Source organism: Neurospora crassa, linkage group II (assembly GCF_000182925.2).
Source record: "Neurospora crassa OR74A linkage group II, whole genome shotgun sequence".
Classification (NCBI taxonomy): domain Eukaryota; kingdom Fungi; phylum Ascomycota; class Sordariomycetes; order Sordariales; family Sordariaceae; genus Neurospora; species Neurospora crassa.
The window spans coordinates 587,427-613,600 of NC_026502.1; the positions used below are offsets into that span (position 1 = coordinate 587,427).

At 50.7% G+C, this 26,174-nt stretch overlaps 5 protein-coding genes across 5 annotated transcripts; 3 read left to right on the top strand and 2 right to left on the bottom strand.

The window, feature by feature from the left end:
• Positions 1–1,005: 1,005 nt before the first annotated feature.
• Positions 1,006–1,976, bottom strand: NCU11054 (hypothetical protein; the record flags this gene model as incomplete). Its single annotated transcript, XM_011395356.1, has 2 exons — positions 1,006–1,133; positions 1,193–1,976. 2 exons carry the CDS (start codon positions 1,974–1,976, stop codon positions 1,006–1,008), a joined length of 912 nt encoding a protein of 303 aa, XP_011393658.1.
• Positions 1,977–2,994: 1,018 nt separating this feature from the next.
• Positions 2,995–4,999, bottom strand: NCU03468 (MFS efflux transporter). Its single transcript, XM_951264.3, has 2 exons — positions 4,451–4,999; positions 2,995–4,383 (listed from the first exon to the last, which is right to left on the bottom strand). Exons 1-2 carry the CDS (start codon positions 4,912–4,914, stop codon positions 3,252–3,254), a joined length of 1,596 nt encoding a protein of 531 aa, XP_956357.1. The 5' UTR covers positions 4,915–4,999; the 3' UTR covers positions 2,995–3,251.
• A 942-nt stretch (positions 5,000–5,941) lies between these two features.
• On the top strand, positions 5,942–6,949 carry NCU16509 (hypothetical protein). The gene is made up of 2 exons (XM_011395367.1): positions 5,942–6,031; positions 6,103–6,949. Coding segments are annotated over exons 1-2 (372 nt in total). The 5' UTR covers positions 5,942–6,029; the 3' UTR covers positions 6,473–6,949.
• A 2,445-nt stretch (positions 6,950–9,394) lies between these two features.
• On the top strand, positions 9,395–9,827 carry NCU03467 (hypothetical protein; the record flags this gene model as incomplete). Its single annotated transcript, XM_951263.3, has 2 exons — positions 9,395–9,460; positions 9,540–9,827. The coding sequence occupies 2 exons, from the start codon at positions 9,395–9,397 to the stop codon at positions 9,825–9,827; spliced, it is 354 nt and encodes a 117-aa protein (XP_956356.3).
• Positions 9,828–21,986: 12,159 nt separating this feature from the next.
• On the top strand, positions 21,987–26,171 carry NCU03466 (hypothetical protein). Its single transcript, XM_951262.2, has 2 exons — positions 21,987–22,721; positions 23,039–26,171. Exon 2 carries the CDS (start codon positions 23,203–23,205, stop codon positions 25,405–25,407), a length of 2,205 nt encoding a protein of 734 aa, XP_956355.1. The 5' UTR covers positions 21,987–22,721; positions 23,039–23,202; the 3' UTR covers positions 25,408–26,171.
• The last annotated feature ends 3 nt before the right edge of the window (positions 26,172–26,174 follow it).

Here is a 26,174-nt window from a genome sequence, read left to right on the forward strand (position 1 = left end):
GACCCAACCGCGTAGTGGCAATCTTCAGCTTCCACGTTCTCATCCCGCTGTACCTTGTCTAGTATCAGAAAATAGGAGAGACGAGACAAGGAACTCTTGGTTACTAGTAAGAGGCAATCCCATTGCTCGGTCATTATTCGTTCGTACATAGTAGTCGATAGGTCTGGACGTTCAGGATTACAGTTTCGGAAACTTAGCCTGGTCATGTTGTACCACACACTCATTGGTGGAATTGGCGGATGATAACTTTTGGGTACGAAAAACCCGCTTTGTTCACCACGCCCCATGGTAAATGTCATCTTAATCACCTGGCCTTCCACCCAAAGGTAGTTGGTTAGATGAGGTAAAATACTCGTGGACCTCTTGCCCCAAAGTGTTTCGCTCAAAAGATATTCAAGTGGCACAAGTGTTTCTTCGCCCTTGGTATGAGTGACCTGGTTCGTGATCTGAACACTCACGCGGGCTCTAGGTTGTGGTTTCTTGGTAGGATCTTCCTCATCGTAGAAATAGATCAATTCGTTCTGGAACCGGAATCCGACTTGCCCTTCCCAGCCGAGCCATGACCAGCTGGGAAAGGCATATCTTCTCTGTAAATGTTTTCTTCCTTCGTGGACGGGATACCAGGTGAGGCCGACGAGAAAGCGCGATAGCGCCATCTCAACAGCCAACGTGTGTGACAGACTCACGTCCAACTCAATTGGGTTCAAAAAAGGAATACCCAAGTACGTAGGTAGTGAAATACGTGAAAGCAAGCCTGTAATAGCTTTTAGGGTATCGGATTGATAAGTTAGCTGGCGCCGATTGTACTCCATGATATGCTTGTTGAGGAAGTCTATGCTCATTGGGATTCGGCCGGCTGATTTTCTTATTGGTGTGATTGCTTCGAGCAAGTACATAGGGGGACGCGGGACGAGAAACTCTAGCCGTGACAAAGATCCAGTCTTCATTTCAGGAAGAGTACATTCATGCCACACAGCATCCGAACAGATGAACTCAACCTGATAATCAGTCACAATCAGCAGACGACGTGACAGAATGGCCTCCTGATAAGTCCATCCTCTTGTCATCCAAACTGAAGCGGTAACCAACTTTGCAGAACTGATAGCACTTGGTCGAAGCGCAGAGATAGGATGCTTTAGATGTGTCACCGAGGGGTACGGCTTTCTTGCTAGGTTCCTGACACCAGGCAGACCAGAAGCAGAGTCTGTCGCGGAAAATGCCACAATCGTTGCATAAGCGCCTTCAAAAATAGCAGCCATGTTGCCAATTTGAGCGTGCTTATCATCCGGATCGTCTTGATCAATGCAAAACTGATCAACCCACAGGTACCGCCCGCCAAGACTGGTTACCATAATCATTGCGTCCTCAATGACAGCAGGAACAACACTGGGAAGCTGTCGTTTGCCACTCGCCGAGGCTGTTTCCCTGGTACCTCTACGAACCAAGGCATATTCGCTCTTAAGTGCGGGCTGTTTACCCCAAACATAACTGAGAGCGAAGAACCTGTACGAGGTCTGTATCTCAACGACCTCGCGTGTACGACAATCGATGCACCGAATCACAGGCCCGACCCCTTGCTTATCGGGCCTGTGTTCCGTCTGCGTAGCTGAGGCGCATGTGCTATGATGAAGATCACAATGTTCGCACCAAGCCCGTAGGAGAGGATAATTGATGAGTGTTGGAGAGAAAGGCACAGCGCTCAAGCCGCGTTTTGCGTGGCCGAAGAATGGCGCAGCCGTAAAGGATTGGGGAACAATCCAATATTGGTCCGGCGGGGGGGCGAAAATTTCGGTGCTAGTGAAAGGATGTCCAGGTAGACCAGGCTCAAACACAACGGGGTCGCCGGACAAAACGCACAACACCATAGATGGAGCATAACGCAAGACAGAGTAGGCCGCCGAGGCTGTCCATGCGCCCCCAAGCGGAAATGACCGCAAGGAGTAGCCTTCTGTCTCCCTATCGGCCGGGTACCGCATCGTATAAAAAAATCGACAAAGTACGCATGTTGCCTCCTTTTTGAGTTGTCCAAGATGCAAACTGTATGTGGATCCAGATTCGTATGAGTCCGAAGGGGCAATGTTCGAGAAGATGGCATCGAAGTCAATCCCTTCACATCGACTGCATAGTTCGACCGAATTCGTGTTCTGGCTTAGAGGAGTCTCCGTGATTTGAACTAGCTGGCGCGGGCCATCATGAGTGCCGTCAGTCGTCTCGCCGGCCTGCTGAGCCGATCGCTCGCGATTCGATGAAATCGAAGGCCCCATGTAAAAGAGTTATGGCGAGGGAGCTTGCTCGTGACGGATCCAGAAAAGGGGATGTTGAGGATGTCGAGAATTTGTCCTTCGATAAGGCTGAGGCACGCGTTCATCGGATGTGGTTGCCTAGTGGTCACCTGATCTCAAAGAATGGCTGATGACAGGCAACGGTGGTTGGCTACATCACAGCTGGAGTATCTGGTCAGATTTTGGTTAACACTGAATGTGCTTCTTATCTCCCAACCACCCCTCCCATTGGTCTATCATGTCAAGCTTGATAAATTCAAGAAGTTCGGACAATATCATTGGTCAAACAGATGGATCGAGAAATTCACATCTGATGGAGTTGTCAACTGCGAGGCACTCGATGAAGACAGGATGAAAGAGAAGAAGAACAGAAATCCCACGCGGGATCCCAATCACTCCCACTGCAATTGATCATTATTTCCGGTGCATCGCTCCTACCCTTAAAATTTCCCTTGGAGAATTCCGCTATGGAAAGTCGAAGATCTAGGCTAGCTAGGGAAGTCGCGGCGGGCAGTCGTATGCGTTCCTGGCTGACTCAGCCGTGCAGGAAGTTGAGGACTCTGAATCGTGACACATACAATCGTCGTCGAAGCTGGCACCCATATTCATGGCCAAGGCAATGAAATGTAGAGGGGGGAGCGAAAAACAGGAGACGAAAAGGAGAAGAAGGGTTTTGTTCACATGTACCAACACGATAGTAAAGAATAGAAAGCGAGAGGAATTTTCGATGTGTTCAGAAGGAAGGCAAAGCTACAAACGAAAGTAGTGAATCACTACCTACCTAGCCATGGAGGTAGTACAAGGAAATATGATAGGCAGTGACCTAAAGCATGAATCCCTACCAAGACGTCCGAACTAAATTTCACCCAGATTCCACTAGTGGTATAACAAACATTGAAACGATGTCCTGATCTCAAGGGCCAAGGTCTGGTCCGGCAGGTCACGCCCATCAACAGAACCACCCACCCTTTACTCGCTTCTCTTGGGCTTATTCGGCAGACCATACCAACAAATCATCATCACCACAAACAACCCAATAACAATCGGATGCAACACAAAAGTGCCAACTGCCTGCGCCAGCAAACCCGTTGTAAACGGAGCCGCCGCGCCTCCCGAGCTCCCAAACGCCGAGATCACACCCATCCCACTAACCTGCTTCTGCTTGCTGATATTCCGCATGAACACTGCCGCCGCACATGGGTACACGGGCCCCAGCAGCAGGCCAACAATGGCAACAGCCACTGCGTTTCCGATCAAGTTCGGCACCAACCAGACCACCAACTGGAAAGCACACGCTCCAACGACGACGATAACCACAAACAACTTCTCCCCAATCCGATGAGCCGGCGGCGCCAGCAGGAACCGGCCGAGAGTAATGCCGCCCCAGAAACCGGCGGTAACATAGCCGACCGAGCCATCGTGCACATGGCGCGAGTCCATCAGGAAGGTGTTCACCCAGCCGGAGATACTAACCTCGGCGCCTTGGTAGGCAAAGATGAACAGTGCACCAAGAAGGACGACACGGTTTGACAGAGCAGAAACCATGGCCGTGACGTCAGCACGCCAGTCACGTTTGGGTGCCGCCGTTGAGACCGACTGGCCACCACTTCCACCAGCAGAAGAAGAACCCAACTGCTGCTGGGTATCCCTCTCGTAATCCCAAAACGCACACGTCGCACACACGCCTCCCAAAACCGCCAACCCCAAGCTCACGGCATAATACCGGCTCCACACCACTTCAAAGACCGTGACCATGGCCGTCGCCAACAGCGGACCGACGGTACCCCCAATGCCATACGAGCCGTGCATCATACTCAACGCCGTAGTGGAATTGCTCAGCGATCCGCAAAACACGTTGCCCATGGCCAGATTGATTGACATGCCGAACCCGACAAAGAAGAAGGACACGACGATGGCCGGGTAAGGCGCGGTGGCGATCATGGGGATGTATCCCAACGAGATGAGACCCTGGCCGACGGCGAGCGTCTTGGCGCGCCCTAGTCGCTCGCGGATGGCGTCGACGAAGAAGGCGCCGGCGATGAAACCGAGGGCGTTGCCGACGAAGATGAGGGAGACGATGGCGTAGCCTATGTTGTAGTACCTAGGTTGCTTCTGGTCAGTACTCTTATGGGGGATACAGCAGAAAGGATGGAAGAGAGGGCACGTACTTTTCGATGGAAGGGATTAAAGCACCCGGCGCAGAATCGCTCATGCCGTTACTCAGACTGATCAGACACATGGCCAGCAACCGCCAGCGGTTCATGTAAGGTTCCATGATGCTCTGCATCGCCTCGACGCCATCGATGTTTGTGCTATCATCGTTGACAGAGTCCGCTCTGGGAGTTGTGGGGCGGCTTTGATCTTCCAACTCGGGGCCGACGCTAAAGATAGTCGTCTCGGTACGAGACTTGGGGAGATGGCCGGAGCCTGAAGCAGAAGCGAAACTGATCCGAGATGTTGAAGCCGGCTTGTTGGGTTTTGGGGTCCGGGACAGAGGTTGAAGTTCGATACTCGCAGCCTCCTGTGGAGCACCGGGGTAGGTCCGGGCTACGGCTCTTCCCGGAGCGGAGGGAAGTTTGAGAGCCGGCTCGCTTTCGACGGCGATAAGGCCGTGGAGCATGATCGCGTCCATGATGAACGAAAGTCAAGTCACGGTAGATGTCAAGGTGGTGTGTGCTAGGCAATTTGCCAACACCAGCGGCCGATGGAAAGAATCAGAAACCGGATGGATGAACGAATTTTATTCCATATGGCAGGGACAATGGAGGTTAAGTAATAAAGGCGGCCCAAAGCGGGGCTGCCGACGAACATTGGATCCTCACGATAACTGAAAGACGCCGATGGGGGTCTGGCCCGTCTGGCTAAGCTTCGGGCCGCCATCGCGTAAAAGGAAAAGGTCTCCCGGGCTCCAGTTATATTAGTCGGGGCGGCGCTAGGTGATCACGACGTGCAGACTGCAGACTGCAGCGGGTGAACATCGGCACAAAGAAAAAGCACCCTCATCTCGTGACTCCCGTCAGCATGCAGGTACGTAGTTCCACGTATAAGTGGTTGACCAGGACACTTGACTTGCAATCACTCTCCTCCGGTTCATTATTCTATGCTTATAGCTTATATAAGTCCGTGATCTGTGTTTTTCCTCTTGCAAATTTGATTCCTACCAGTTTGTATCACTTCCGACTTGTTGCTCACTGGATTTATCTCCTTGTCTGCTCCCATGCGCGTCATCTTCTCCTACTCAACCTCAGATCCATCTGTCTCTGCTGAGGAGAGATTGGGCTTGATATATCTCATTACTAGCTGGTAGTTTCAATGGTGAACAAGTAGTGCTAACATCCTCTGCCTATCTGTGAACGTTGCCGGGATTCAGTTCTGCAGGTAGAAACCCAATGATCAGCTTGAAACGGCCGAGTTAACAATGAATCCATTTTTGTGTATGCCAAGAAAGGTGTCGGTGGCTACGAGGTTCGAACACATCGGTACTAATCGAAGAGCAACACCATGAGATTCCATGGGAGTCATGGAAGCAGCGTGGTTAGCACCTACCTTGATGAGTCGGATGATGAAGGCAAGAGCATTTTCAGGCAAGATGAAGAAAATTTAAGGATGCAATTTGGTATGGTACTCTCCATTATTATAATTATTACCAGCAGCACCATGACATCTTCAGCACATCAGCTTGGTAGAAGCAAAACAAAGTCAGCACGCAAAAGCCTCGAGGTGTCCAACACACACATACCTACTCGGATGTTAGCATGTTACCAATACCCAACACAAGAAAAAATACACCCACTGATGCCGCGGCTTACCTTTATCCCAGGCGACTACTACACCACCTCGGCCGAACCCTTCACTTCCCGCTCCAGCCTCCGTCTCAGCCCCAGTCCAGTCCAGTCCAGTCCAGTCCATCCTTCATCCCTTCGCCAACACCCGACCTATCGAGCCTCGTTCCATCCGTCAGGCACTCCACTCACCGACGACCGCCAAACCCACGCACTCACCCACATCAACATCATAACCACGCTATCAATACAAGATGTGCCAAGAAACCACGGAAACCTTTCCCTGCTCGACCCCCGGGTGCACAAATAAGAGCATGGAAGACCGAATATACCATGTCGATCTGTGCGAAGAGGTGCTGCGTGACCCGAACATGCGCTGGGGTATGTGTAGAAACGTACAAAGGGTAACGGTATCGATCGACACGCAATCGGACTGTGTGGAATGCGTGAGGGAACGGTGGCTATCAAGATACTCTCGGACTGTTCACAATCCACGAGGGGTTGGAAGTGGACGTAATAGATAGTTCAACTTGGCATTCGAGATCTGGTTCTGTCAGTTGGCGTTTGGAACGATGAGTAGAAAGAGGTTCATGCTATGAAGCGGAGGCAGGTAGGGGTTTTGGAATCAGTACGTATAGAAGGGAGATGGGTTTTTGGTTCTCGTGTCGTCCGTAGTTGAATGTGACGAAGCAGTGGAGACAAGATCCTACATTGTCGGACGGAAGGAATTAAGAACAAGAAACAAAAGAAGGAAAGTATCCGGACACTCATCATTATCATCATCATCATCATCATCTGCGACACACACAGCGGAACCGCAGCGACAAATCGAGATGACAAAACCTGCAAATAATAAGGTATCCAATAAGTCACGTATTGGCAGAGGTATACTCTTCTTCACAACCCATCCGTCCACCTCTGAAACAGAAAACAAAAAACGCCCCAAAAACATTTCACTTACCATTAGGTACACCGTAGATTCGGAACTGAAACTAAACCACCCCTCAACCACACCAAACCGTCCAGCCTCACCTCCAACCCGTCCCGACCCCAATTCCATCCAAGTCCCAACTTCCATTCTTCCCCAAAACGAAACATACGGTAGTCACCGTCGCATCAAGTTCAAGCCTCCACCAGACCAAATACCTACCTTATCCACATTAACCAATCGACCCACGATCAACCATCAATTTGCACCAGCAATCTAAAAATAAAAAAAAATAAAATAAAAAAAGCCCCTTTACTTCAGTAATATGCCCTCCTCAACGCGGACCCTTCCCCTGCTCAACCACCAACTACTCCACAAAGAGCATACACGAACGACCGCTCTTCCCAAGACGACCTCTACGAAGTCGCCATTGCGCCGGTACCTATCTAGAGGCAGCCAGCAGACTCCAGGCGTGACCATCTCTGTTGAGCAGTTTTGGGGTCTGGTGAATGAGAAGTGAGTTACCTACCTACTCAGGTGTTGTTTGTGCTAAGGGCCCTGGGACCTGTGTAGGTAGGTAGGTAGGTAGTGGTGGATGGGGTTTTTCATAGTTGTTAGACAAGGTACCTACCTAGAGGTAGGTAGGTAGGGATAGGAATAGAGTTTGAGGGTTTGAGGGGGTTGGGGTTGGGGGTTTGAGGGGGAGTTTGGGACATGAGTTGGGGTTTATATACCTAGGTACCTAAGGTAGGGTTGGTTGAGGTTTGGATCCATGTCCTCAGTGGTAGTAATCATCTGTTTCGGTAGGTATTTTGACTTGTGTCCTTTTTGTACCTATTGGAAGAAATATCGCATCTGCATCAATATCAGACTGAAATCATCGCATCTCGAATTTCCTATATGTAGGTAGGGAAAGAAGAACCGCTTGCGGGCTCGAGAACGGATTTTTTTTATTATTTCCGCTCTCCTGGTTGCAATAAAGAAGACTAACTTGGGGTTGTAAGTCTAGATCAGTTGGCACTCAAAGATATCTCAAGGATTATGACGCGCTAACATAGGTAGGGAACTCATGGAGAGTTACCTCAAACCTTAACCGCGTTTGAAACAAGCGTAGGTACCTACAAGTTACCGAGGCTACGTCCAAGGTACCCCGTGTTCAATGATCTTCGATCTAATCCCATCTACCATCTCCCATCGTTTACAACGGGCAGTGGTGAACTGTACACTGCACCTATCCCATCACACTGATCAAGTTGGATAGGTGGCTATGCTTGAAGCAGCGTGCACTCAGGCGGGATCTCCATGACAGGCAACAACTATGAACCCAATCAATATAGCATCACCGTTAACCGAGGATGGATACTCGTCAGATTTAGACTGCGTGCTGGCATGTAAAGGTACCTAAAAGTGTTGTTCATGCGGTGCGGTCTCAAAGCCTTCAAATTGAAGACTGGACCTGGGTGAGGAACATGAACAGACCCTCTACCTATGGCTAGGTAGCTAGCTCTACGATGGCAATATCGGCTCGTTCAAGAACAACTGAACTTGACGAGTATTTATCAGACATCGTCACACTCCCCATTTTTTTGAGACACCTCTTTGTGTGTATTTCGACCAACAGCTTGGAGACTAGATGCACAAACGTGATCGTGGACGTGACTAGCTACCTATATATACTGCAGAACCGCAGAAGCAGTCATCTGGAACACGCGGACATACAGCAGATGGTATATAACTCACCGAACCGACCTTCTTTTACATTTCCATTCACAAGCCACAAGGCGAGGAGGTATGTCTGAGGCGGCGGCGGCACCGGTTTTGCATCGCGGCACAGGGTTAGGTGGGTGGGCGGCATAGTCTTCGGTCCTACGACTCGTGAGGGAGGGACTCCGGAAGGAAAGACGAGAGGGGATACCTAGAGGTAGCTTCAAATTAATATTTCGACGACGGCAGCCGATATCAACTTCAGCCGACGCTATTTTGTAAGAGCAAACACAAGAACGACTCTTTTATGATCCTTTTATACATGATACTTTCTATGAACCTCGTGTTGTACAGCTCGAGAAAGGCTTACCTAACAACCAGCCAGCTTTACTTCGCTTCCTTACCTCACTTACTTACTTACCTACCTACACTTACGTACTTACTTGCCGGACCAGAAATTCCGTGGCACTCTAATTGGCCATCGGATCAGGCCAAACAAAAAGTTCATAAAGGTAGTGTAGTGTGCTTAGAGGTCTGTAGTCTCGGACTAGCCCCACCACCACCACCACCACCACCACCACCACTACCAACTGTCACTGACACTGACACAGTTGTTGACGATCACGTACACTATGGAGGTAATTATGAAACATGCATTAATATACCTACTTGTAAAGCTTTGAAAGAGATGGTTACACATGAAATTTTCGTGGCAGAACATCCTCAGTACTCAGCTTGGTAGCGTACGCAAGCGTGGCTATACTGTACGTGTTTGATTCCATCTGCACTTGCTGCTGCTGCTGACTGATTTGGGAGTGGATGGTTGGTTGTCTTCTTGAATAGAATAGAGATGCCTCGATGCTTCATATCATTGATGGACACCAGAAGGTGAAAGGAAACTTTCGAGGCACGATAGCTGATGATGTTGAGACGCACTCGAGGATGTTGCATCTGGAGGGGGATTGTGCAGGAAGATTGATGAGTTGGTCCAACGTCCAATGTTTCAAGGTTCGACCTAGTGATCCTGCGGCGCGGCAACAGCAAAGGGCGAAGAAAGACGGCAGCGAGCGGCGGTGGCGGCAGCGGCGGGATCGGATCGGATCGGATCGGATCGGAGTCGGAGGGTTGTAAGAAGGGTTGGTTGTCTGGGTGTTTGAATCCGAAGCCGCCCCCCTCTTCGTGAGGCACCCGCCGCATCTTGCAAACGCCGCATCCAGGTGCAGCACGGCAACGTTTTGAGAGAGAGCACCGCACTGATACTGATTGATGGTGCGCGGCGGGCTATTCTGAAACTCTTTTTTTTTTTTTTTTTTTGTTTCTCTTTTCATGCGGAACATCATTCACTTTTTCATTGAAGCCAATCCAGCCATTCGTGGCGATTTAATTGATTGCCTGTTTGTCGCCTGACTCGGCAACATGCCTCACACTTGTAAGAGACAGAGAAGCCAGAGCGAGGGAGGCCGGACCCGGGACGGAACCAGCAAACTCGTTCAAAGCGGGGTTGGGGAAAATATGAAAGTGTGTGAATGTGCAGTGAGGAGTGTGAATGAGAATTGAGAAAAATGAAAAAAAGAGGGTGCGTACGCAAGAAGGCGTGACGGCTCCCAGCATGGCTTGTGTGATATCGTGATGCTGTTGTGTCTAATTTGCTTCCTTCCCAAAGCAGTGCCGGGCAGCAAATGTGTGTATGTCGTCACCCTTGCGGCGTCCGGTCATTCATTCATCTGGATGGACTGCGTGTTAGGTATTGCTTGACTGCTTTCCTACTCCTTGGCTGTTTCTCTGCCCTGTTCCTCTTGTCATCATCTCTGCCACGGCACAACACAGAGCGAGAGGATCCACGTCTTTCCGTTATTGTCTCAGTGAGTGTGGTATCGGCTTTCATCAAGATGGGCTGAATGGGTTTGTTGTTGTTTTTTTCTGTAACAAACTATATGACTCGCGGGTCGTGTAGCAGGATTTTTGTGTGGAATTCGCTGCTGCGGGCGCTCAGGTGGCCGTGTTTAGGCTCGGCTGTGACAACTCACCTGGCAGTAGTATGTTTGACGAAACAAGCACCGTCCACCGAGCGGCGGCGGCAGCAGCGGCAAGTACTAGGGATGTAAGAGAAAGAGAGATAAAAGTAGGTTTCATTGTGGATTGTTTATGCGCTTCGACGCGACGCTGCTTCCCTGTGGAAAGGCACATTAAGAACAAAAAAAAAAAAAAAAAAAAAAAAACAAGGCTGGGTTTGTGTGGTGGCACCGATCACGGCGTCCAAACAGTCTGCTTGTTGCGTAAACTTGCCAATGGAGATTTTCCTGATGCGCTGATATGCATCTTTTAGTACAAGGCAGGTTGACGCCAATGCGAGGCCAACGAAGGAGGATGGGGGTCATCTCGACATAGCGGTCCTTCGATCGATGCAGCTCTCATTGTCCATCATTAATCGTTTGTTGATGTTTCTGGGTCCCGGTCACCTGGCGGCGCCATCATCATCGTGAATGTTATCGTCAAGGCACTACACTAGAGGCGTGTATCGCGTTGCAGCAACCCGCGAGTTGTAACCGAGGAGACCGTGGTCGGTGTTCAGCATGAGTTGGCCTTGGCGAGTGACGACCTTCCCATGGCTTCAATGACAAGCAGTCCGTCACGAAGTCAGATACAGCTGAGAGGTGGTGAAATGGTCGCCGAAATGGAAATGCCCAAAAAAAAGTAAAAAGTGGAGGTGCTTCGCTTCAGTGGTCACTTCAGTTGCTGCTGTAACCCGCGCTCGGTAATCGGCCACCAATATTCGACAGCGTTGTTGTACCCCCCCAGCTGACCCAACTTTTAAGAAAAGTGGCCAGCGATCCCCATCTTATCTGTTATGCAACCAAGTCCCGTGACCGGAAAGGTCCTGTATCCGGATGTGCGGTGCTGCTCCAAAAATACGTGCCGTTCCTGTTTCTTTCTAGCGACAACGACAACAACAACAACAACAACAACAACAACTCATTTAAGCGTCCAGCCACTTATGCATGTACAGTGTCTTGGCGTTAGACTTGGTCAAAACGAGTTCTTTCTCTCGCCGGCTCCTCCATGGAGACTTCCCTTCCGTCGACTGGAAAAGCCTTCAAGAAGGCCCGAGTCGCTTGGCACATCGACTTCCCTTGAAGATCGTGCGGACCAACTTGGAAACCTCAACCCAACAAGACAAACCGAAAAAAAAAAAAGAAAAAGTTGAAAAAAGGTTCGGATATTCTTTCACCCAAACGTTCAAGGACCGGTTTGGGTTTAGTCCAGTATGTCGGCCACATGGACGTTGCTGGGATTAACGACCCGCTTGGATGGACAGCCCTGTCTTTTCTCTCATTTGGTACCGAATTGGATCCAGCGCCATCCACAGGGCCCAGCCAGGTACCCATCCAGGAACATCCATGTTTGGGCGTCGTGAATCCGAAATTGGCTTCCAGAACGGCATACGCAACTTTTTTGTTTTTCCTACCAAAGTATCGAAACGCCGTGTTCGGATATTGGTATGGGATATTGAGTGGCAGTGTGGGAGCCGGAGTGGGTGACTAGGTACTGTACACTACAGAAAGTGGGAAAGTGGCATCATACTTTTTTTCTTCTTCTTCTCTTTGCACCCCATGGGCCCCATGGAATGAACGGATCGCCCCAGCGTCGCTTACGGTTCCGTTGATGATGGAGGTGAGGGTTCTCTTTTGATGAGGACACGAGGTCAGTCAGTCACCATGATGGCTCACAGTCGTTTCCAATCTTTGGCCGGGACATTGTAGGTGTACAGTAGATGCAACCCAAAGCATGTCGACGATCAAATAATAGGATGATGATCTCGCACCTGCAATTTGCCATTGTCCGGTTTGTTTGAGAGCTCTCCTTCCATTGACAATGAAAAAAATGGGGAGTTCCTGATTTATCCATCACCCACAGAAATCTTATGGTTACGAAGCAAGCATTGAAACACCACACATCATATCATCACGCACACGGAACCTGCCCAGCTGTAACCCATGTCCGAACCACCCACATCCCGAATGCCCTTGTCGAAAATCAAGAAAAAAAAGAAGAAGGAGCAAAAGAGTAATAACGGGTTGAGGGCCTACTGGATACGGAACACGGGGCCGCCGCTCGCCGAGGCCCCCGGTCTATGACATGTCTAAAAAAAACAAGATGCTGGAATATGGACGAGAAGCGAACCGAACATGCACTATCAATTCTTTACTGTGTGCCCCCCTGGGGAATGATGATGAAGCCGCCCGGACCGGGGACCTCAACGAGAGAGAGGATTACCGGTGGTCCGGTGGTGGTGTGGTGTGGTGCCCGGGACGGGCGGCGGATCCTCCGTCAAGCCCCCCTTCCAAGACCACCAGTCCCTGTTCCTGGGACATCTGTTGGTTCACGATGCCTGGCAAGACCAATGAATGTCACAAATAGTGGCGTGCGAGGCGTGCGAGTTTCGATGTTCGGGGTTCATCAAAAAAATTTGTGATGCTGCATGCTGATTAATTTCATCTTGCATGTGTTCTACACTACATATCCCTCAGCTATGGAGAAAGTGTATTGTCTGCGGAAACACTAGTGTTAGTCGGGTACGTACCCTATGTGTAATCCGCAAAATACGAACACACACACACACCTCTCCGCTGGGGTCACTCACTGCTCGGAACTGAAGCAATGTGACGGGACCGGTTATGTGATCTGATAAAGTGCTTTCGATAGTGTGATCGGGTACTCACTCCATACAGAAACAACTTTCACACAGCACACACACTCAGTGGGTGGTGATCATGTTACTGCCTCGCGCCGTCGTCATGTCATATCATGTCATGTCAGCTCAGCTCAGCCCAGCTCAGTGGACGAGCCTTGCAATTTGCTGTACGTGTAGGCTACATCCACAACAATCATATTCGGATACGGCCCGATCGAGTGACTCGAGGAACGGCAAAGGAGTGGAGATCTTCCCCGGGACTTGACGGGGCCATCACACGTGGTGAGGAGTGTACATAGTGCAAAGGATGAAATTAACCTACGTACAACCAATTTTTCAATCCATCTCCAAACCCCCCACCTGTTTTTGATTTAGTGTACACCTGTGCTGTGTTGTGCTTGATGCTGTGTTGTTCTTTCAACGATCAAATACACTACCAATAAAACCCTCTTATACATATCCGTCATAACGGCGTTTCATACTTCGGTGGAAAAGGTCCTTTTCTCAAAGATACGAGCGAATAGGTAAAGTGGAAATTGCCAAGAGCTTTGGCAATCCACTTCCATGCAGCTGAGTGAGTGGGGATCTGTGGGGCTCGCTTCTTTTGGGGTACTTGGACCTATGTAGGCGATGTGGACTTTTGGTCTTTTGTGCATGGCCCAGCTTGTTCAGGTGTGCTGACTGAGCTGAAAGGAAGGCGAGTGCGGAGGGCCCGGAGAAGCAACTTCTTCCCGTCAGGGCATTCCTTGATGGCATTGGATTGTACCTGAATGGCAAAATGCGAATCGACAAAAGAAAACCGAACATTGGGTTCCATCTTGGAAGAGGAAAAAGAAACGAATGTGATCTGAGCAGCTGGGGTTCCAAGATCTCTTCTCGTCCACACATTGCCATCCTCCCACTTGGTAACCCTTTGTGCAAATCTTGCGAAGCTGCATCTTTTCTTTCTTTTCCTCCCACTCGGTATCCTGACTGGAGCGTGCTGCTGATAAATCTGCGCCGCTTCCACTCCCGCGAAATCCTCACAGGAATCACCCTTCTCCAGACATCATTCATATGGAGCTGAGGATCTTTTATGGACCCCCCTTTTTCTCCACGATGATTGATGGCCGTTAGACATCACGGAACTCGCTCCGTCCATTGAAAGAATACAAAGGTACACGAGCTGCACTAGTGTAGTCCCACGCAAACTCCGTACCTGTGCAGCAATGATCCTCTTCTACGTACGGTATAGCGTGTAGCATCCAGTCCACTATCGTGAACCGTCGTTGATCAGGAAGGAGCCCACCAATGACCATCAACAAGTTCAAGAACCACGCAGGCCTAGCAACGATAAGTTCCACTTGCTGCATCTCTTGATTGCACCACCCATTCACCCACAACCGCCTATCAACGCATGCACTTCCCGCCTCCGAATTTTCTCTTTTCGACTTTGCTTCCCGGGGCTTGTTTTCTCGGCGCAACAAGTCATTCGTTCGCTCCTTCCTCTATCCGAGTCATTGGAAGATGGGATCAAGTCAATCGCTCACCGCAGACGAACCGCTCAAGGTGAGAGGTCCGGAGAAGCGGAAGTGTAGGAGGCGACGACGACGATGACGATGGCGCAATGCAGATAGATAGATGCTCGCCCGTACGTACGCAAATGCAGGAGTGAAAAAAGTTCATCCCAAAACACGCCAAGACCTCGATCAGATGGCACCCAAGCAAAACCCAACTCACCGTCGGTTTTTTCTTCCTGGTCGTCGACGACCGTTTGATTCTCGTCAATGATCTTGCAGATGGAATCGATTTCCGGTTTAATTGGGGGGGATGTTTTACAGCAACAGCACCAAACCTTTATACCTTTACCCCTGCATTCGCTAGCATTGAGACTTGAGCTCGACTGTCGACGTCTATCGAGAAATCCACATGCCTTGAATTGGGGAAAAAAAAAGGGTCAAAGAAAGGTCGGTATGTATAAGACGTCGATCTTCGGACGGCAAAAAAAAAGAAAAAGGGAAGAAATTTGAACAATGAAGGGGCCAATGTATACCTTAGGTAGGTAAGGTATGAAAGAATGAAACAAACAATACGTACACTATGTACACCACTACATTACATGGACCACAGGCCTTTTTGCCCAGCGTCCATCCGTCTATTTTAGCTGCCAGGGCCCTTCAACACAAGTTCCAGCGGTGACAGACCCCCCCTAACCAAACAGCCCGGCACAATTCCGCACATTTGTGTGTTCGCTTCCATTCGCATCATGCAACACTTGGTGATGTTCGCCTCATAATTGTTACCTTGTTATTTCCTTTCATGGTGGTGTCGTCAGGATCCCTTGTTTGACCGGGCAACAGTAGACTACCACACATAACATCACGTTCTTCCATAGCTTCTACGTGGAGAAACTGCACTTTTCCGTGTGATCTTCAACCATTCAAGATCGGCTACAATATGTAGTGTAGAATAGTGCAGTCCTGAACGCTTTTTGTGTCGTCGGTCCGTCGGTGGTCAATCCATACACTAGAGTACATACGGCAGCACGGAGCTTCCGCGCCGTGAAGCATAAAATGATTACTTACCATCCGGTTCCGCTGTATGAAATTCGTACCGCAACGTTACGGGACGGGAACCCAAGAAGAAAACCGGGTGGGGTCGGGTGGAATCCGGATGAAAGTCGGGCGGCTTTTGGGAAGTTAAACGGCTTTAGGTTAACAGCCAGCTGGAGAAGAGCATGCATGATGATCCTCAAACGTACCTACGTTTATTCTCCTCATCTTTCGAAATCTTTTTTTTTTGTGTAAGTCTTTATAAAAGGCATAATTTGCATAAGGTACCTAGACATTACCAAGGGAGTTACATAGTTTTCCAACACTTGGGAAACATCGTTTGACAGTCGATATGCTCCACCGTAAGATAAACAACCATGGTCGTCACGGAAATCACCGATACCCGACATACCTTGGTAGCATAGTACATAGGTTGAGCGCGTATCGCAAAACCACCGAGAGCAACCCCGGGCCGTTGTTACACACAGATCTTCAAAAGGATTGACCAAACATAACTAAACAAACTTGAAACAAATGACCGCTTTCGGGCGGCGGATTTACCCTTTCGCCTAGGTTCTTCTTTAAGATTTTTCTTTATACACTGCTTCCCTCCCTCTCTTACTACGTAGGTTAACTGTTATGCCAGAAAGTAGATCAAGGCGAACTAGTGTAGGGCATGCTGGGCATACATTGAGGCAGGACTACATACCACAAGTACCTACCTACCTACCTACCTACCTACCTACCTAGCCATCAGCTAAATACAACCTAAAGCACGACAGCCTCGGATCCAAACAGCCGCATACATACCCCTAGGTAGGTAGTAGTGTAGTAGTGTAGTAAACCCGGAACGACATTACTACTTATAGTACTACATTACCAAAACATGACGATACAGTAGAGGAAGAAGAGGAAAGGTGGTGGTTAAGAGTCGGAGTTACATAAGCTCCCTCAAGTTCTCATTCATTAGTTAAGTAGTGCAGGCACTCACGTGAGACTGGAGATGGCAGTACACTACCTACCTATACCTCTACGTAGGTATGTAACAACATGCAAATAATAGGTAGGTAGGTTGGGATTCAAGTTATTAGCAGGCAGTGCATCCACCATTTACCCCCCTCATCCCAGATAAGATGAGATGGAGATGGGAGATGGAGATGGGAGATGGGAGATGGCCCCCAAATCCTTCAATTCAATTCAATTCAATTCAGGCAACGAACTCGCCAGCGCCAACAGGGAAGGAAGGGGTACCTCGATGCACTCATGAAGCGATTCCTACAGTAGTAGGATCCTATCCCCCCGTTTTCTTGGCGGTTCTGCTGCTGCTGCAGTGGTAGTCTACACTACCATTTGTCTGTCTGCCGTTCGAGGCTGCCGCGCCGCTCCGGCTGGCACTCGGCACCTTGTTGTAGTGTTGTTGGTTACAATAGGCTGTTGTTGTTGTTGTTGCTGTTGTTGTTGTTGCTGTTTCGTTCACCGCTAGACTGCGTAATGCTGGCTACTGCGTTACAAACCTACCTCCCTCCCTACCTGCCTACCTACCTACCTACCACAGCACAGACGGGACGGGAGTGAGTGAGTGAGTGAGTTGTAATGCTTGTACATACTAACTAGGTAACTAACCAGGTAGGCTAACTAGGTAGGTAGGTATGTAACTGACGCCTTGTAACCTTCGCAGGGGGGCAAGGGCAAAGACAAAACAAGGGTCTGTTAGCCCTATTATTAGAAGGTTCGTTATTTAGGTACCTACCTACCGTAACCTGTTGATAGACAACTTGTAAAGAGGGAGAGGTTCGTTCGTGACATAGGCGACAGCCAGCCAGGTTGAGGCTTACATTACATGCTACACTACCTAATCTGGTGTAGGTAGGAGAAGGGTACCTAAGGATCCCATCCGATAGACTACTACCTCTACGTATATAACAATTGGCGATGAGCGGCTGTTCGACGACACGCGGATGGATGGATGGATGTATGGATGGCGAAATTTGTACAAGCGTTTGCGAGCTGATGAGCGGGTGGGCCGGTAGGCTGGGCTGACTGACTGACTGGCCACGGGATGTCCCGAAGAACCGAACGAGAAAAAAAAAAAAAAAAAAAAAAAAAAACCTTCTACTTCAGTTCTTCTTACGAACCAGGGCACCCACCCACGATCGATTTTCGCCTCACGTCTTTTTTATGGGTTACGTAGTGTACGTAGTGTATGTAGTGTACTTTTTTTTTTCTCAGCTTGCCCGCCTGCCCGCCCGCTCATCCGGCATCCAGGCCCAAGAAGGCAACTTCTCCGAGATTTCTTCCTTCGAAGAAGTATCATGGAAGCATTTTCGATGCGGAAAGACTCCATCCCAGTTTTTGACCTTGACTCAATTTTTCAAGGAACCCGAAATCGGGGGGTCTGACCATACCGTCTGATGGCCCCCCCTCCCTTCTCCAAGATCCCAAAGATCCCCACCGGCCCGGGTCGTCTTCCCGGCCGACGAGCGGCGGCGACGGCAACAGTGACTGTAGTGTCAGGTACGGAGCGTACTCGCGGTATTGTACGTACACTACCTACCGCAGTAGAGTGCGTAAATTACCGACTGTAAAGTACTATAATACCGACGCCGGCACACGCATCGACGACTAAGACATTATGGAGGTACATTCCGGGACTGGTGGCGCTACCTATACAGTAGAATAGGTAGGCCAGTTAGGTCAATCAAGTCGTCGATACTTGCTCGGACGCTGGTTGAGACGTTACAAAACATTCATCCAGAATTTTGGGACGAAGGTTGCGTCCCTGAACCCCAGAACCCCAAAGGTTTGAGGCGAAAGTTGAGGCGTTGAAGGTTCGAGTTCCCGATTTTGGTAAAGCGTGCCGTGTGCCTGTGCCTGTGCCTGTGCCTGTGACAAAAACGTGTACGGGATGGGAGGAAAAGTTGGGGACTTTTGAGAGGGAAACTACCTAGGTACACTAACGAAGGAGCCTCTCGGAAAAGGCCTTCAGGACCGGAACCTACTATGGTGAGATGGGTAAGTTAAACCCGTGGATCAGGTCGTCGACCACACAGTGCTCACGAAGCTCTGGCTGTGGTGGTCCGTGCAAGATACCTGACAAGGGGGTTTTACTTTTGCTCGCAACCGCAGTACAAGTTGGGATGTTGGGATTGGGATTGGAAGGGGGGGTGTTTGAATTGTGAGTGGTGGTCATGACTCTCGCAGTCGGTCGGTCGGTCAGTCGGTCGCGCGCTCGAGTCCTGTCTCGCACAGTCAATATTACCGGTCTATTCCCTGTAAGGTTTTACAATCAGGGCTAGGCATGGGCGGGTGTCTCCAGGTTTGTTCGGAGTTCATTGTTCATCATCATCACATCGCTGTTTCGGTATGCACGGCACCAAAGCGTAACACCTCCCGTCGTTCGTCTCCCCCATCCCGTTCCCCGTTCTTCACTACACTACACTAGGTAGGCTCGCCATCGCCAGCCGGGCGGCGGCCGCCAAACCCAGGCTGGTTATCGTCGATGATGATGATGATGATGATGATGATGATTGATGATGTGGCTCGCCGCCGACAGAGACAAAAATCTGCGACAAGGACAACGCAGAGCAGCAGAATCTGAAGCAATCGGGTCAAAAAGAAAAGGTCGGGATGCGGCGGCAACGAGACCTGATCTGACGACCAAGCCCGCTTGGCTGCTGTGGTGCCTGGGGATCCAATTCCAATGGGATGCCAATGTCGTTGTGCGGTGGGGATGGCGCTATTCGGACGACGCTTGCACACCGCAAAACAGCAAGCAATGCAGTGGTGTTGGATCGCGTCGATGTGGGTGTGTTGGGTTCGGTTGTTTTTGCTGCATAATGGTGCTGGCAGGTGGCTAGTGTCGTAGGGAGCTGGAGTATGGGGCGGGGGGGACCACTTCCAGGGGAGGGGGGTGGGGGTTCAAGTTCCATTATACATCATATTGGCTCCGTCGTTATCGACGATGCAGTCATGTTAAGAAAAAAGGGATTCAAGGAACAATTGGCATTGAAGGGGCCGCGGTTGCCCTTGATATCGATTTTGTTTCATCCCATTGTCAGATTGTTTTTGTTGTTGTCGTGTGTCGTTGTGTTGTTGTGGTCCAAGTGTCAAGTGGAAGTCTAGAAGTTGGTGCATCCGCCGCTGCTGCAGGTGATGTGCTCAGTCGTTTTACATGACCCGTCGTCTCTCGGTCTCGTCTTTCTTTGAAGGCGACAGACATCAAACAGGAACAAACTTGAGACTGGACCGTGACAGAAAATGTGCTTTGTTTCTGGCTTGGCTGACCTGAAATTCTGACACTGCCTGACACCTGCTTTGCCTAACATTTACGTGCCAGCCGCTTCGCAGCTTACGCCAGGCACTCAGGCACAATGTTCAGGTGCATCCATCACAGGAGACAGCCCCGGATTAATGTCAAGGTAAGGCAAAAGCATGGAAGGGAAGGCAAGGCAAGGTAAGGCGGTGCGCGCTGACGGGTGGGCCAGGCACCGATCCGCCCTTCCTTCTAACTCCCGTTAACAAATTCCACACGAGTCCGGTCGCCTCGCCTGAAATGGTGGACTCCTCCAACAAGGGAACCTAACTCGCCTCGGCCGAGATCGAAAGCGGTTCCACTCTCGCATTCAGCACCTATGGACTGGACGAGGAGAGCACGACGCTAGGATACAGGGAGTTGATGTTTCTACCTACCGCAGTAGTGTAGTGTAGTGTAGGGGCCCGGGAAAGAACAGAAGGGGGAACGACCTGTGTGCTACGTACTGTAGGTAGTGTTGAGGGAGGGGGGTGTCTTTAACAAAGGCCCAAGCCCACTTCTTTCTGTTACAGCCGTGCCCATGTAATGTTTCTTTCTTTCACTGACTGCAAGCGCAAGCCCCAGCTTTAACACCTCAGCAGCCACCACACACACACACACACACACACACACAAACCTCTTACAGGTAGTAACATGGCTGTTAAAACAGGGCATGTCAGTGCTCAGTCCATTCATTCAGTTCCATTTGCCAAAGGAGGGCGGTAGGTGCATGCAAAGTCGCAATGGCTGCAGTGTCAATCTGCGTCTGCGCCAGTGCACCCGACCGCCGCAGAAGATGAGATGAGACGGCTGGAGTGTACGCTAGAGTTAGAGTGGGTGCATGCATTGGTGGGAGTGGATCGATGCCCTTTGCACACCTCTGGAAGACCTGATGCGCTGGATGGATGGATGGATGGATGCGATGCGATGCGAGCGTGCTGCCCGTGTGCCCGTGGCCCGTGGGTCAGTCAATCAATCAATCAATCAATCAATGTGTGTATTGGGAGTGGTTATGGTCATGTCACTGGACCTTCACGACAGATGACTTGAGAAAAAGGGCGCAAAACACGCGGACGACCCGACCTCACACACCACCATCTTTTGGTTGCAGTCTCAACCTAATTGTTGAACCCTGGGTCGAACAGCGATGGATATGGGATATGGGACGGGACAAAATACTGCACGGTCATGGTCACGGATCCTTTTTAAGGCGGATGCAGTGGCCCTTTGTACACTATCTTTCATTCACAACTTTTGCGACCCCCTTCCCGTTCTAACCTTGACCTCCCGTCTTCATTCATTCAGAACTCCATCAACCCCTGGCGGCCCCACACCCACCCTCCTCCACTCCGTTGCCGCATCGGTCGCTACGTCGCCGTTTGGGACCCGGCATTGTGTTCCATGTCAGGTCCAGGGCATCCAGGTGGACGGTACCTTTTCACTCGTTCTGTGCTACTAGTGCGCACCAGTGTGTGTGCGTGGTGTGTAAGTTACAGTATGTAAGTTACAGTATGTACAGGCTCCTTCCTGTTTCCGCCTTCGGCATCGTGTGAAGGCAAGAAAGGAGGAGGAGACATGGAAGCCGGACCACTGGGCTCTCTTCCTCCCTTGGTACACTAGGAGACTAGGTAGGTAGGGTAAGCTCTCGTAATATTACTCGACATGGTGTACATTGGGATCCATCCACCCTTGTACACACACGCCCCCCCCTTCTTTAGATGCTCCCGCCCTTTCTTTCCACTTTTACTCTTTACTGCGCTTTCCATTTCCTGGACTTCCATGACTACACACCCGCTTCCAGATTCCTCACTGTGTTTTGCTCTGCTCTGCTTAATTTTCCGTTTGCTTGTTCTCCATTCTCCGTCTCGACTTTTACACACAAATTCAAAGGCAAACCGAACCCCAAACTCCTCGTTCTGCCCCCCCATCATCCCTCGTCCCAACCTTTGCGAGAAGTAAGGGGATACTACGAGACAGGAAACCAACAACAACCTCCATCACGCCGTCACCAACACTCAACTCACCCTAATACTACTACTACTACTACTACTACTACCTCTACTAATTAACCCACCCGGCGCCACAAACACACGGCCCTTCAACGACTACACTACAACCTACCATCCAAATACCAAAGCACTGGTCTGTCTGTAATCTGTGGCAAGAGACACCGCCTCTTCTCGCCCAACCAAGTCCCAACCTTGAAGGCCCCCAGGTCACCGGCTTTTCATATAAGCTGCCCTCCTCAGCCAACACCACCACCGACAGTACCTCTATTAATCCGTCTTGGTTGCGCTCTCGTGTCCCAACCCATCCCTGCTTGCTACTGCAATCACTCATACACACACCGTATACACGACACACACAACACACACACACACACACACGACTTCTCTCTCTTGGATACTCAAGTCGTCTTCGAGGACGCCGATTGCTGCCGAGTACCCAAACCACCAGCACCACAGCAGCAGCAGCAGCACCAGCAGCAGCAGCCACAAGACTTTCTGCCGGTAAGCGGCTTGTTCTCTTCGCTTTGCTACATGGCCGTCACATTACACAAGCACACATCCTCCCCCTCCCACGCCCCAGCGTCTTCTCATTCCTTCGTCCTTGGTTCAGTCGCTCCCTGCAGTGTACGCCAAAGACGGGCTTCCCTATCACAAGATACAAGGGCCGCCACGGCTGCAGTCCATGCCCCTTTCCGCCTTTCCGCAGGCACTCAGTCCTTTTCCCCTCCATCCATCCCTTCGTTGCCTTGTTTGCACTCCTCTCGCATGCAGCAGCCTTTTGGTGATACACCTTGCTAACATGCATGCCACGAACAAAGGTCTTGGTCGCATTCATAACTGGTCCATTCGCCCTACCCATTTCCCCGGGTTTCTCTGGACTCTTCCTCCTCACCGATTTTTCCCTATAATTTCACCCGTCGTCGCTCACGTAGCTTGGCTCCAGCAATACCATCGAAGACATCAAGGATAGTCAAACTTCAAAATGGGCGAACAAGGCGCAGGCGGTGGCTTCGAGAGCCACTTGTCTACTCACAGGCGACAGGACTCCACGGCCGAGGAGCCCCTACCGACAGAGACCGTCCCCGAGACGCGCAACCCACCCCAACAGGCCGAACAGGAAGATCAGATCATGCAAGAGTTCTCCAGAGTATCGAGGGAGCTGGCCACAGATGGAGGAGAGAGCACGGCTTCAACACCGGCGGCAGAGACGGCACCCAGGCTATCCAGGAATTCGTCGACGAGATCCAACAGGCAAAGCACAAGCGAGTACTTCACCGCCCATGCCAGGGATCGCAGGCCCTCACCGCTCTCTCGCAGCTCCAGTGTACCAATCGCCCCCAAGCCCCTAGAACCTCCAGTCACCCGCGCAACCCTGAGTGAACTCGACGTCAGCAAGATAATACACAACCCCAAGTTGCGCCATGATATCAACTTCGACCCTGAGCTACACTTCCGACCCAACCTGGACGGCGAAAAGGGCAAGCGAAAGCAGGAAAAGGCCAATCAATTCTGGAACATGTTGATGGAGCAGCTAATACAGTTTGTTATGGATCGGGAGGGCTTCTACGCGAGATATGGGACAGACGACAACTGGTGCCTGCCAGCACTCCTCAAGGCCGCTCGGGATATCATTGAGACGCTGGTGCCGCAACGGGATCGCGACTTGCTGAACGATGGGTTGAACGTGGAGCTTTTGATGCAGCAGTTTCACCGTGGTGTTGCGGATCTGGAAAAGTTGGCGGCCTGGCTATCGGGCGTTCTGAAGCTACACTGCGCACCGATGCGCGATGAGTGGGTGGACGAGATGTACAATGAGCTCAGCAACGGGAATCGGAACAACGACATGGGCGAGCTGGTCAAGGGAATGAGGAATCTGCTTAGTGTGCTGGAGGCCATGAAGTTGGATGTTGCCAATCACCAGATCAGATGCCTTCGCCCCGTCCTGATCGAGGACACAGTTCACTTTGAGCAGCGCTTCTTCGTCAAGAAGATTCAGGCGAGGAAGCTCAGCATTGCTGCTGCCAAGCAGTGGTACCGCAACGCTGAGATCGCCGCCTCCATCGCCTACGCCAGCACCCCCAGCCCTCATGCTCAAGCCTTTGGTGAGACCGGCACTTTCTTCGAGGCCCTTACCCATCTCGTACTGCCTTCCACTTCTACTGGAAACATTCCCAACACCTTCCTCTTCGACGAGGAGCGCATCCTTAAGCTCAGGTCAGACATGTATGACAGCATCTGCCTCGAGATTTGCATGCGCAAGTATGAGGACTACGACAGCCTCTCGAGACAGTTTTCCTCCGGAGTGCCTGCTTACGTATCTGACGACAATGGCCGTACCCTAAGCACCCGCTCGTCCGCGGAATTCAACTTTTCCCGTCCTTCTAGTCTAACCTTTAGCGACCGCAACTCCCTGTCATCAACTCCTTCTTCTCCCCGCAGCTCCGTCATCTTCCCACCCACCACCGGTTCTTGCATCCCTGCTCAGGACTCTGCCGAATCCCGCCGAAAGGCACAGGAGCTCTACTCGTCTCTTCTCGCCCTCCTCCACACCGCTCCACCTGCCAGCCGTCCTGACTACAGGTGGAAGAACCTTGCCGGCGCCATGGCCCTCCAGATTCTGCGCTTTGTCAACCACCCTCAGGCGTCCCTGGCCGAGCTCGAATCCAACCTTGTTCGCGTACTAGGCGACCCCACATGCGAGGTGTTCCGGGAGGTTGAAGCCGAGTTCCAGCAAAAGCTGCTAGGCGAAGTGGCGGTCAAGGTCAAGGAGTTTAGGAATCTCTCTGGCGTTGGCCTCTTCTCGCGCGCAACTGGTGGAAGGATCCAGACCCCTGGCACTAGGGCCTGGAATGCCGGTGGAGCTGGCGATCACCTTCACACCCCTGGAGCCAGCAAGGTGATGGGTATCCAGAGCCTTGGCGGTAGTGAGCCATCAACGACCGCTACGTCTTCAAGCCCATCGAGCAACAGGGACCCCCGCGAGGAGGCCGGTGTCGAGGACATGGCGATGCGCGTCGCCCATTTTGGCGTTCTCCACTGGAGGGTCTGGGCACAGTTGGCGTACATCGGCGATGTCGAAAGTGAGTTGGAGAACGCGGACTTGATGGCTCAGATGCAGGCCCAGGGGTCAGCGTATGCCGAGCAGTTTGCCGCGGCCGCTGCGGCTGCCAATGTTGGGAGGTCATAGGTTGATGTGGCCAAAGTGAAAGAGGACACCGAGAGAGAAGAAAAAGAGAGAAGCATTCATTGCCTTCTTGGAGAGATGCCTTGGCGGCAGTGGCAGTTGCAGGACTGACTGCTGCTAGCTTTCAAAGCTTTTCGTTTTGTTGTTAATGCTCTTTTAATCTTTTGCATCGTTTTGCATTGTTGGGGTTGGGGAAAGGAAGAAGATGATGGTTGCTATACCGTCTGTGTCACTTGGCACCCCCCTTCCACCACTTTCCCTTTTACCACTACACTATTATTAGTCCTCACGGTTTTTCTTTTATCTACTACTACTACGGTTGGGGTTGGGTTGGGTTTGGTCTGGTCTGGTCTGGTCGGCTCGGTTTGGCTTTTGTTGTTTAGTTGCTTGCACTGGTTTGGCTTCCTTGCCTGCTAGCTGGGTGCCTGGGTGTTGCGCGCGTTTGGGTGTTACAGTCGAGAAAGAATGGGTTTTGCGCAAAGTATTGTGACGTTGGCAGAGAGAGAGAGAGAGAGAGAGTCAAACAAGAACGTTTTTAGTAGTACTCGGAAATACCCCCCCGTTATTTTTATCAGCTTATTTTTATTATATCTCTTATTGTCAACTACACTACTACTACACTATCGAAAACGGGTCACCTCGTTCGCCTTGTTATCATACGATAGTCATATCTACTACTTTTACCTAACTCTACCTAACCTTAACCTTTTTAACTACTACTACTCTACTGCTACTACTACTATTACAAACTCTCCATCTGACTCGTGATC